This window comes from Acinonyx jubatus, chromosome E3 (genome assembly GCF_027475565.1).
Source record: "Acinonyx jubatus isolate Ajub_Pintada_27869175 chromosome E3, VMU_Ajub_asm_v1.0, whole genome shotgun sequence".
Taxonomy (NCBI): Eukaryota; Metazoa; Chordata; class Mammalia; order Carnivora; family Felidae; genus Acinonyx; species Acinonyx jubatus.
The window spans coordinates 7761338-7774301 of NC_069398.1; the positions used below are offsets into that span (position 1 = coordinate 7761338).

At 41.0% G+C, this 12964-nt stretch overlaps 1 protein-coding gene across 3 annotated transcripts in view; it reads right to left on the bottom strand.

Moving 5' to 3' along the window:
* PARN (poly(A)-specific ribonuclease) overlaps nucleotides 1-12964 on the bottom strand; it is a 164191-nt gene that overhangs the window by 93702 nt on the left and 57525 nt on the right. For all 3 annotated transcript variants that reach the window (XM_027043209.2, XM_015067244.2, XM_027043208.2), the window contains 3 exons: nucleotides 10217-10272; nucleotides 8722-8808; nucleotides 5413-5487 (listed from right to left, as the gene is read on the bottom strand). In XM_027043209.2, coding sequence (XP_026899010.1) covers nucleotides 5413-5487; nucleotides 8722-8808; nucleotides 10217-10272 — 218 coding nt within the window. The remainder of the gene's footprint in view (nucleotides 1-5412; nucleotides 5488-8721; nucleotides 8809-10216; nucleotides 10273-12964) is intronic.

Below are 12964 nucleotides of genomic sequence, written 5' to 3' on the forward strand. Positions count from 1 at the left end.
GTAAACTTTAGAAGACTGAAATCATAGCGAAACCTCTAATCACAACAGAATTAAATTAGGAATTAGTGTCAAGAGTTCAAGGAAAATTTCTAAACACTTGGAAATGAAGCAATATGCTTCTAAACAATCCAGGGTCAAAGGAGAAATTAGAAAATGCATCTAATTTAATAATAATGGGATTACAACACGTAATTTGTGGGAGGCACCTAAAGCAGTGCTTAGAGAATAATTTGTGGCTTGCAATGTTTATATTGGAAACAAAAAAGGTCAAAGTCAATGGCTAGGAAAGAGTCTCGGCTACATCCACAGTGCTAGCTGGCTGTGAGGGCTTGCACACCCACACAGAAAGTAAGAAGGTACAGCTGAGAGTAAGAAACAGGGCAGACGTGCAAACTGCTTACACGTCGCATATCTTCCCCAACCCAGCTGGCAAAAGGTAGAAGCCTCACCGGCTCAAGGTGTTTAAGCACACACATGACCACTCCCTGGCTGACCACTGAGCGACCTTTAGGAAGCCAGGGGTGAACAAGTGTAGAAGAACGTTTAAAAATCAATCACAGAAGGCAGCTCTTTCTGCCCACAGGTCCTGTCCCTGTGCTTTAATAAAATCACCTTTTTGTACCCCCCCCCAAAAAAAATAAAATATAACATAAATAAAATAAAATAAAATGAATAAAATAAATAAAAATCAATCACATAGGGCTCTACTTCAGGAAGTGGGAAAAAGAAGGGCAAAGTAAGCCCTAAGCAAATAAAAGGAAGGAAAAAGGGAAGAAAAAAAAAGGGGAGAAACCCAGTAAATAGGCAATAATAAACAATACAGAAAATGAATTAAAACAAAAGCTGGTTCTTTGAAAAGACCGTCGAAATTAGTAACCCCCACCAAGCATGATCAAGGAAAAATAAGAACACACATCACTAATATCACATATGAAGCAAGGCATTATCACTACAGACCCTGCAGGCATTAAAAGGAAAACAAAAAGCACAGGTAAATTTTAAAGTTATAAGCACCCTTTAGCAAAACAATGCTGACTAATCGCCTCGGGTCATATCCACAACTCAAAGATTTGCCTGTTCTGCGCAAATAAAAGCTGTGCGTTTAAAAGTACAATTTAATATAAACATGCTCATACTCTAAAGTGAAGTGAAGCAAGTTTCTCCCTCCATCCCAACAAACTGTCCTGAACGAGCTCCTAAGGCAGCATATCAGAAATTTATACAACTACCTGCTGGCTTTACAAAATAATTGTCAGATTTCTACCTCTTCTGAAGTGCCTTTATCAATTTCTGCTTTTTAAATATTTCTGGCAGTATGCTACAATTTCCAGCTTTCAACATAAGTGAAAAGTTTTTTTTTCTCAAGCTATTACTATGAAAATGTATGATGCATTTAGGACACTCAAGACAAAAATACTCAATGTCTAAACATTGAGGGTATGACTAGAAGGTTCTCTGAACTTTTGAAATATTGCTGGGCCCCTCCCTAACAAAACTACATTAGGTATATAAAAATCTTGGGTTTTTTTGCAAGTTTATTTTTATTTATTTATTTTGAGCGAAAGAACACAGGAGAGGGGCAGAGAGAGAGAGGGAGAGAGAATCCCAAGCAGGCTCCAAGCTATCAGCACGGAGCCTGAGGCGGGGCTCAATCCCACGAACCATGAGATCATAACCTGATCTGAAACCCAGAGCTGGATGTTTAACCAACTGAGCCACCCAGGTGCCCCAGAAATATAAGAATCTTAAATATGAATGAGCAATTCAGAAGTTACAATGAAAGGTGATTTCTCACTCCAGTTCTTTGAGGAAAATTCCCCAACAGTGACATTAAGTGACATTCTCCATGGTCACGAACTACCTTACCTCAAGAGCTACCGGGGAACAATGCTCAATGTATGGCTTGAATGGGCTATCACCACCTGAACACCCCAAAGCCACAAAGACCCTCACCTTGATGTTTTGCAAACAAACAAAACAATCAGGAATCAAACCAAATGGCACTCAGTAGAAAGATTTTAATTATTAGTATAACAACGTTCCCTAGAAAAAGAGAACTTTCATATTCAAGATACTGAAAATGTTTTGGTTTTTTTTTTAAATCTTGGTTAGACTTAGTATTATCAAAAGACAGGTGTCAGTTTAGAAGCCATTTCTTAAATGTAAATCAAAAATTAGTTTGTAACAGAGCCAAAGAAGCCATTACAAGCTGCTATATAAATAGGCATTTAATGATTTTTCCAATGTTGCATTATTGATCTAACAGGCCCTTTGTTTCCGCTGAAATGAATAAGTAATTTGTTTAAGTTAACACTAATAGGATTTGCAGCACATTAGCTATCCTAGGTCTCTCTCATCATCAGAATTACTACTATAAAAAACAGATTTTTACACTTTCAATGAAACTGCATAATTTTAGACATCACGGCAAAAGACCAGAGACATTATAAATATCCATCCCATGTAAAAAGGCATTTTTAAAAAAATTTTTTAAATGTTTTTTTATTTATTTTTGAGAGAGAGACAGAATACAAGCAGGGGAGGGGCAGAGAGAGAGGGAGACAAAGAATCCGAAGCAGGCTCCAGGCTCTGAGCTGTCAGCACAGAGCCCCACACGGGGCTCAAACTCACGAGCTGTGAGATCATGACCTGAGCTGAAGTCAGATGCTTAACCGACTGAGCCACCCAGGTGCCCCAGCAAAAAGGCATTTCCAAGTCATGATACTTTGACTATCATTTACCCAGCTCAATAAACATTTACTCTCAGCACTAAAAACACCACGGTGAGCAAGAGGTCTGGTTCCTGCTCTCAAAGAGTTTACAGTTCACAAAGGAAGATAATCAAACAAGGTATATCCATGAACGATGCCAGGCTGCACAGAAATGGGGCCCAGAGAAGAAGACATCCAGAGAAATGGATGTTTAAGCCGACATGAGGCAGGAAACGGGACATAGCCAAGCTCTGGAGGAAAAGGATGGTAAAGAGGTGGCTTGTGGCAAAGAAACTTATGGTCATAGGCACAGCATGTGCAAATGGCCAGGTATTTCTGTTAAGTGTTGTCCTCTGTGTAAGAACCTACAATGGAAACCGAGACTTTACTAGTAAAGCTGCATCTCTTGAGACACAATAGTCACCTACTTCAGGTAGGAGGAAAAAGGTAAAAAGGTCACAATTTCATCTTGGCCTCTTCCCCATGTTACCCACTCAAACACACGTTTCTACTCATGCCACGGTGAGTTCCGGGCACTGGAGAAGGAGTCAGTGGGGAATGAGGCAGACTCAATACTGCCCTGAGGGAAGCAACACACAAAACCAATCAAATGATGTGCCTCCGGAGCAACGTGATTCTGAAATGCAGTTCCCAGATTTCAGGTATCGCTGAATGAAATACTGAGCTCGAAAGCTACCGTTGGAGGCATACTGCGATCGTAAGTAAGGGAGCAAGCATTACTAGACGTCAAACATGGTACCAAAGGAATGTCACAAGAAGCTGTGATACCGCACACACATAAACGAGGAGTCTGCTCGTGTGTGCAAGCAAATACCACCAGCTGGTGCTTTACACATCTCACGGCACGTTCGCACACTCTCATTTTTACTGTTCGCGGCAAGGGAGGCCAAGCAGATATGGGAATAATCACCTAGCATTTGTCAAGCACCGCTGGTGGAGTGCCAGGCCCCCCACTAATGTCCGTGACCTCGCTTCACAAAGTACCCGTCACCGAATCCACCTCTCAGATGAGGAGCCCATGGCTTGGAGAGTTCACATAACCTGCCCAAAGACACACAGCCGACGAGCGGTGGGGCGAGGGTAGGCCCCGGGGCAGTCTGCAATCTCCTCTACCCCACCGTGTGGCTTCAGTGTCACACAAGTATGCGCTGTGAGGGAGGTGAAGGGTGATGCTGGGCTAAGGAGGTGTGGCTAGACTTCCAGCCAAAAGTTCTAGTTCTGTGTCCTTGCAGCCGCAAGAAAGTCTTGTTACACTCTCGATCTCAGAGTCCCTTTCCCCTCCCCGAAGTTATCTTTGCCTCTCTAATAATCAGTCCCTCTGGGGGCCATCTGAACGGCCTTTCTAAGGATCGCAGGAGAATGAATCACAGAAATAAGCAAATACCAAAACATTTAACAAGCAACATCATTCACACCCTGTATCCAACACTATTCTCGGTGTCACATGCTCCTGAAGGACATTTCACACTGAAATCCACTACCAAGTAATCGTCATACACGTTCAAAGCTGTGCCAAGCTTCACGTACATCATCTCCTGTAATCTTCACAATAACCCCAATAAATTCATACTGTCATCCTCACTTTACAGAGATAAGCAGAAGCTTGTCAAGGTTAAAGAACTTGCCCAAGGTCATATAACTACAGGTAGGGCAGCAGTGTGATTCCAGAGCCTAAGCTCTTCACTGCAATGTAACCTATATTCCTGCAGTGGTCATATAATTAAGAAGAAACACCAAAATACTCTGATCTGAATGGGCATACTTGTGGAAGTTTTCATATATAGTTACTCATTTAGTTACATTATCAGAATTATATAGTTTCAGTATGTGGTACCTTGTTAAATAAACAAAAGTTTAATTAGACATATCACTTTAGGGGAGCTTGGGTGGCTCAGGCGGTTGAGAGTCAGACTCGATTTCAGCTCAGGTCATGATCTCACAGTCGTGGGATCGAGCCCCGCGTCAGGCTCTGTGCTGCTGAGCATGGAACCTGCCTAAGATTCTCTCTCTCTCTCCCTCTGCCCCTCTGCCACTCACACAAGCACTCTCTCTAAGTAAATAAATAAACATTAAAAAAAAAAAAAGACATAACACTTTAAAATTCCACACAGCTTACATCATTAAGCACCAGGGAAACTTGAAATCTATTTGAGGAAGCAGCTGTTTAACAACACATATTTTATCAATAACTTTCAATCCTAAGGAAATACATTTTCAGATGGTTAATAGCAAAGTTATTTAGGATCCAGTAAGAGATGTGGTGTTCCATCTTTTACTGTTCTATTTTGAAAGCAAATAAAACATCTTCCAGTGTGTTTGTAAAACAAGTATTCGAGACAAGTTTAATGAAATGAATAGATGACAAAAACATAAATAAATGGAAAAAGTACAGAGACGAACAATGGATACAGGTATCACTTTTTGATGCTCCCCATTCTGCTCAATTTGCCACTTTTAATTCTCAAAGCCAATCTGCAACTCGTTTTAAAAAAGTGCAACGCAAGGGGAACAGAAAGGAGGCAATCTACACGTGATACTGACTGATTACCCCCTTTATTTTAGACACGGCTCTAAACAAACCAGGCAGCAATGCTTGTGAATCAGAGGACTGGAGCCACCGCATAAAGAGGGCAAGCTTGCATTTTCATTCATATACAAAACCTCTACCCCAAGCACTCACCAATCTGTACTTGTTCGGGCTGGCTGAGAGAGACAAACGCTGATGTGTCATCAATCCAGGATATCTGAATGTTACCTGTAATAGCGAAATAAAAGTAAAGGGAACATGTGACCCTTCAGATCACTACCAGACTTCATTTGCATGTCTGATATATTTCAGAATGTGTTAATTTTTTAAAAATTTTCCCCTAGTGTTCCCTTTTAATATTTATTTATTTTAGAGAGAGAGAGAGAATGAGCAGGGGAGGGGCAGAGAGAGAGAGGGAGACACAGAATCTGAAGCAGGCTCCAGGCTCTGAGCCGTCAGCACAGAGCCCAATGTGGGAGTCGAACACACAGACCGTGAGACCATGACCTGAGCCGAAGTCGGACGCTTAACCGCCTGAGCCACCCAGGCGCCCCTGTTTTCATTTTAATTAAAAAAAACAAATGACTTGTGTGATACTGGACAGATAATCTCTCTGCATCTCTGTCCTCATCAGATGATGACGATGGCAATTACTGCATTAAGCATTTCAGGAGAGGCATAAGCTTTGAAAATTACAACTGGAAAACACAAAAGGAATCCAAGTAGCAAGAAGTGAGAAAAACTCAAGGCCAGGTAAAGCAAACAGGTAGCAGGTAGACGAGGACCAAAGAAAAGAAGGTGTCAGAGAGAGGAAACCAAGACAGACTAACGGAGGCAAGAAAAAACCGAGAGGGGCAGAAAGCAGTCTAGCGAAACCAAGTGATGTTCACATGAAGAGAGACAGACCTTCCAGAAAGGCTAACCACCTGCAGACAGACAGAAGGCATGAGGGCGCTGGGGAGAAGGAAGGACAGGCGTGGTGGGGCAGGAGCTCGAGAAAACTGAAGGGGAAGCAGAGGCCTAATTATTCTGCTACCGCTCTCCTCCAAAAGACACGCAAGACTGGAATTATTAAAACTGGGTAAACATCACTGGAATTTAGTAGTGAAAAAAATGTTTTTAATTCCTGCTGAAATTTTCAAAGGCTACAAATGCTTGCAAACTCATTGTCATAGGACAAAAACTCACTTCCTGTTGCACAGCAAGGTACCATAATGACTTCCTCAATGACTAAAGTCCCTTCTCTACTGTGTGTGTTTTAGATAAATAATAATAGTCAACATTTATTTAGTCGCTGTAGGCCACAAACTATGCTAAATGCCTTCCACGAATTAGCTCATTTAGTCCTCGTGAAATGCTGAATACAGTAAGTGGCATCATCAGCATCTCCAGTGAGGACACAGACACACAGAGAGATTATCTGTCCAGTATCACACAACTCATTTGTTTTTTAAGTAAAACGAAAACAGGGGCGCTTGGATGGCTCAGTCAAGTTAAGCGTCTGACTTAGGCTCAGGTCATGATGTCACAGTTCATGGGTTCCAGCCCCACATCAGGCTCCAAGATGGCAGTGCAAAACCTGCTTGGGATTCTCTCTCACCTTCTCTCTGCCCCTCTCCCACCCAGGCTTTTTCGCTCTCTCAAAATAAATAAACTTAAAAAGAAAAAATTGAGGGGCACCTGGGTGGTTCGGTTGGTTGAGCGTCCAACTCTTGATTTCAGCTCGGGTCATGATCTCAGGGTTGATGGGTTCAAGCCCCGCATTGGGCTCTGCACTGACAGCGTGGAGCCTGCTTGGGATTCTCTCTCTCCCTTTCTCTCTGTCCTTCCCCTGCTTGTGCTCTCTCTCTCTCAAATACATAAATACACTTTTAAAAAAATGTTAAAAAAAAAAAAAGAAAACAAAATTCTCCCCTGAGCCTTCTACTTAATTTACCCAATTAAAGGTTGACTAAATAGGGTAAGCACTTCGCAATTTGAGAAAGAACGGCAACAACATCAAAAGCTCTCAAAACAAATTAGCCATGAAATTCAATTGCATTTCCAGATCTGTATTTAAATTAACAAGCAAGACCAGAATTTCAGACGTCATTGAGATGGCTGCAAAGACTGGGAAACATACCTTGTTTCGCTTACGTTTCTAAAAGTTAAGTCTGTAAAGTGTTTTGCTTATAAAATCTAATACATATACGCTTATTTTAGGAAATACAGAAAAGCATAAAGAAGCCTATCTCACAGTCAGCGATGGAGCGCCTGGGTCGCTCAGTCAGGTGAGCGTCTGACTCTCGATTTCAACCCAGGTCATGATCCCAGGGTCGTGGGATCGAGCCCTGTGTTGGACCCCCACTCTGAGCGTGGAGCCTCCTTAAGATCCTCTCTCTCTCCATGAGCCCCGTTTCGGGTAAGCTCGATCCCTGCTTGGGGCAAGAAACATGAGCCCTGACTTTCTCTCTCTCTCTGTCTCTCTGTCCCTCATGGGATTCTCTCTCTCTCTGCCCCTTGCTCACTTGTGCCCTCTCTCTCTCTCAAAAAAAAAAAAAAAAAAAAAAAGATTCTTTCTCTCCCTCTGCCCCTCCCTGCTCCTGCTCGCACTTTCTCTGTCTAAAAAAATAAAAAATAAAAAAACCTCAAAACAGTCAGTGGTAATAGCATGAAGCTTCCTTTCAGTCTGGTTTCTATACAAAGTGTTAACAAAAAAGTTATATAGGAATCCTACTTTGTACCTGCTTTTTACACGAAATGTTAAAATATAAACACTTTACCATCTTTTAATAAACTCTTCAGATATTCTTTAAATGGCTACATTTTAGAGGATATTAGCCCGGTGAAAAGGTACATAAACATTAACGGACAGTCTTAGTATTGGCCATTTAGATTTCGTGCTGCCTTTACCTAAAATTTCAAAGGAGAACAGCTTAAATATTTCACTGGTTAAAGAGGAACTGCTGAAGACTTCAGAAGGGTCATTATAAACCCTCATCGGAAGACTGTTCGATTCCACCTATCACCTGACCTGATGAAACGGTGCCCTACCGCCCTCATAACTCCTATCTCAGTCCTCTTAAACATCTGTGTTCATGTGCTTGGACTATTCAGTGTCAAGCCGTGACTTGCCCTTACGAAACAGACGTTCTCTCTGAATTTAATCTTAAACATGATTTATCCTCTGCCTAGATTTATTTTCCATGGTCAGCACTAAGGGCAGTCACAGTAATAGTATCCTGCTTTCCGTGGATTAATAATAGCACTCTATTGTGGGGCGCTATTAAAAGTTCCTCAGGTCACATTAGCACAAAAATAGCAATATATCAAACCCTGAAATACTCCACGAGTGCGACTAAACTCTTGCAGAGCAATACTCTTTCACATCCGAGCTGAAGCTGTCATATACCTGTGGCCACCTGCACAGACCAAAAACATAGCAAAATCCTAAGAGTACATATGTCCTTGTGATTTACTTACCAAAGGCACTAAAAAGCTGGTAAAGGTCGCTGGTTTTCCATTCTTTGGGGAATGTCACATGGAGAACATGATCACGTTTTGGTTGCACTAGGAGACAAGTTTTGGGTAAAAGGTTGACAGCTGAAAAGTGAATGATATACCAGTGGTTCTTTAAAGGAACTGCCTCCAAGCTAACTTGAGGAATTGCTGTGAAGGACTCATGATTACCAAACAACTCCTAAAAGTATTCTTTGGAACGGCAGCACTCTGCCATCTCACCCTCGACTCAGGCTCTGATACTTTATTAAACCCACAACAATTTGAATCCTGACAATTCTATGCAGACCCCAGGAACTCACGAAGTTCCCATGAAAATTATTTAAAGGGGAAAAATAAAAGGCTACTCTGTTCAAGATATTTCACTACGTGTTTAACTTTCTCCCTTTAATCTAGTTGTCTGCATGTGTAGGTAACGCACCGTCCACATTCAATGGGCTGAGTTTAAGCAGAGGTAGTCCTAGGACTGAACCGCTCTGGCTACTCGTGGCTATAAACCGGGAATGAGGGCACTGAGGTGGCAGAATTCTTGTGACAAGAGTACACCGAAACAGAATTCCGATATGGAATGCAACACCTATGTCCTCTGATCATCACCGCAAGGACTGTTACCATCAGTTACCGTTCTCCCACATCTATATCCAATGGCAGGGATTGAGGCCCATAAACCAAGGTTAGAAAGAGAGCAATGGAGGGGTGCCTGGGGGGCTCAGTTGGTTAAGTGGCCGGCTTCAGCTCAGGTCATCATCTTGCAGTTCGTGAGTTCGAGCCCCACATCGGGCTCGGTGCTGTCACCTCGGAGCCTGGAACCTGCTTCAGATTCTGTGTCTCCCTCTGTCTCTGCCCCTCCCCTGCTAGCGCTTTGTCTCTCTCTGTGTCTCTCAAAAATAAATAAATGTTAAAAAATCAAAAAAAAAAAAAAAAAAAGAAAGCGATGGAAAAAAGAAAAGTGGCAAGGTGAGGAGGATGAAGTAGAAAACTAATCTGAAGCGGCAGTAACCATCTCCCTAAAGGACTGGACTTCCAAGGTTCTCAATGAAAAAGGAAAATGAAAAAAAAAAAACAAAAAAACCCTACCCAACCAAAAAATATACATACTCAAGTAACTGGAAAATAGAGAACTTATGGTTAGTAACACAGCTAACACATCTCAAAATTTATCATGTGCGCTTATGGGAAATGATGAATTTAGAGTTCTGAGTGAAAACGAAATAATGAAGAGAAGATACACATTTTTCATCCTTCAACTCATGCATAAACTGGAAAATGTAACTCAAGAGATGAGTTAATCAAGACCCAAGGGTACCATTACGTTAAGCATAGTATTCATATCCACCACAAAATCACTGCCTATTTTTAAGTAAATAAAGCTCTTTCTTCAGTCGTACTTTTCCTGTTATCCCTTCCAGACCACACACTCACATGTGCAGATGCAAAGAGAAAATACAAATTCACTTACAGTCTGGTCCTTCCAAGTTGAGATAGGGGATATCCATGACTCTCATAAGAAATAACCTACAAAAAGAAAAGAAAAACAGGTAGTGGGCTAATTTCTACTGAAAACCCGACATAGGCATCTATTAAATTCTTAAGTAGACACTTCTTAAATATATTACTCCATTTCTAAAATCATTTTAAAAAGCTCTTACAATTCACCTCAAAGATTTTTCTCTAGGACTAAATATTAATCATAAATAGAAAAAAAAAAAAAAAAACAACCAACCACTAACCTGTGGCATCACTCCACCTACAACAGTTCCTGGCATTCAGCAGCTGTTCAATAAATATTAGCTACATGGACGAAATCAGTGACCAGAGAGTCAAAAGAAAGTCCTCTGCGGGTCTGCTTGTTAGTTGAGAGAAACTGAGAGAAAACAAGTATCGGAGAATGCTAACGATCTTACTGACTTCTGAACAACCGTCCCTACAAATTATAAAGGGAACTCCTATGACTGGTGTTTGGAGAACTGAGAATGACAGCAAATGTGTCTTTTCTTTTTTTTTACTGAAACGGAAAGTCACTGGATGAATACCAATACCAATCTTATTGGGTGAATTGCACAGTCTGAAATAAGTGATCATCTTAGAAGCTCATGCCATTACTGTCATTTAAAACATATTAAAAGCGCAAAGCGAAACAATCCGTGGTAAAGAAAGCAATCACATTGATATAAAACATAGAACAGGCATTTTATGTATACTTTCCGATACAGATACAAAGGCACTCAAAAAAGCGTATTTGTAACTTACAACTCTCTGTAATACATTTAATTTTTTTATTTGCAAGATTATGGACAAAATATCAGGCATTCCGTTGTTTGTAAGATGATTTTAATAAGCTTTGCTTAGATGACAATACATGGTATGTTTCTGGTGGAGACTGCATTATACAGCAAATTAAAAAGGCAATCCAAGAGCCCAATAAGCAATTAGTTTGGCTTCACTGACCCACAATTAAGGCATATTATTCAGGCATTCAAACGCCAAGCAGGGCATGATCTAGTTTACAAATGGAACCATCAGTATAAATAACACTGTTTGGTTAATGCCAGAAAAAACAAAGCCATGGTACTCTGTGGTTTAAGAACTTGTTGCCTGGCCTACAATTTAATAAACCAAATCCTATGGCTAAGAAACCAATTTTATTTTTAGTTCACTAATTTAGGCTCAAGCATACACTATTCTGGCTCTGGGGGCCGTTTTTGGTTTTGGTTTTTTTAGTTTTTATTTATTTATTTTGAGAGAGAACGTGAGCAGGGGAGGGGCAGAGAGAGAGAGAGAGAGGGACAGAGACAGAGAGAGAGAGGGAATCCCAAGCAGTCTCTGCACTGTCAGCATGGAGCCTGATGCGGGGCTTGAACTCACAAACCATGAGATCATGACCTCAGCCACAGACAGACACTTAACCAACTGCGCCCCCCAGGCGCCCTGGGGAGCCGTTTTACCCAATTCAATCAACACTACCTGGGACGCCAGAAGACACTATCGCACAGAGCACCCGTCACAAAGGAGTCTGTCACTGACAGCAGCTATTACTACTACTGCCGACCAGAACCTATGAAGTTACTCCTGGGTGAGAAGGCTCAATATTTTTATGCTTCATAAAGTTTTCAATTTTCCATTTAGTAAATTTAGAGATAGTCCCCGATTCTAAAAACCAAATTAAAAAAAAACAAAAAACAAAAAACCTTAATTTAAAAGTTAATGCAACATAGCAAGCACCCTAAAAATAATTTAAAATGTTTACTCTAATTTCAACAGAAGAATAAAAGCTTGAATCAACATGTTCATTGCCACACAAACACCCCAAAAATCAAAAGTGACCTTAAGGTTCAATAATACACTGGGCTGTCGGTAAATAATAGCTCATCTTCTCTAACAGCATTAAATGATCCAAATTAACAATGAAAATTTTTTGCTTAATGTTTATTTCTTTTTGAGAGAGCGAGGGCATGAGTAGGGGAAGGGCAGAGACGGGGGAGACACAGAATCCGAAGCAGGCTCCAGGCTCTGAGCTGTCAGTACAGAGCCCGACGCGGGGCTCAAACCCACCAATGGTGAGACCGCGACCTGAGCCGAGGTCAGACGCTTAACTGACTGAGCGACCCAGGTGCCCCCACTATTACTTTTCAAACTTAAAAAAAAAACTAAAGGCTAGCAGAACTGAGAGGCCCAGGGGAAATAACTACAGACTGCCAGAGACACCTGACTGAAAAATGCCACTTAGATCAATCTTGTGCCCCATCTTACCCGTCGTGGAGAGAGGAATATAAAGTAAAATCACATGTCTGAGTCTGAAATTGCTTGATTTCTTTTTTAAAGTATCATTTTGTTTCTAAAATCATGCGACCTCACTAACACACTGAGAAAATCAACGGTGCTATGAATTGCAACAAGAATTATACTTAAAAAGGAGACTTCCCCAATCCCTCTCACCATCTAAATGTTTCAAACCCTTTTTTGAAAGGTATCTTTCGTCACCCAACATACAGGCTATTTGTTCTCTCATATTTCCTCTGACTGAAATAAATAAAAATCTGTTCTTGGCAAAAAGACTCCACAAAGATTTTTTTTTTTAAGTTACTTAATTCCACACTATCTTGTTTGCTCACTCAACACTTTCACTAAATAGAAACCCCTTTCAAATAAATTATTAATAGCGCTTCTCACTCTTCCCCGATGCCTCTGTGTCTGGGCTTTAGGAGGA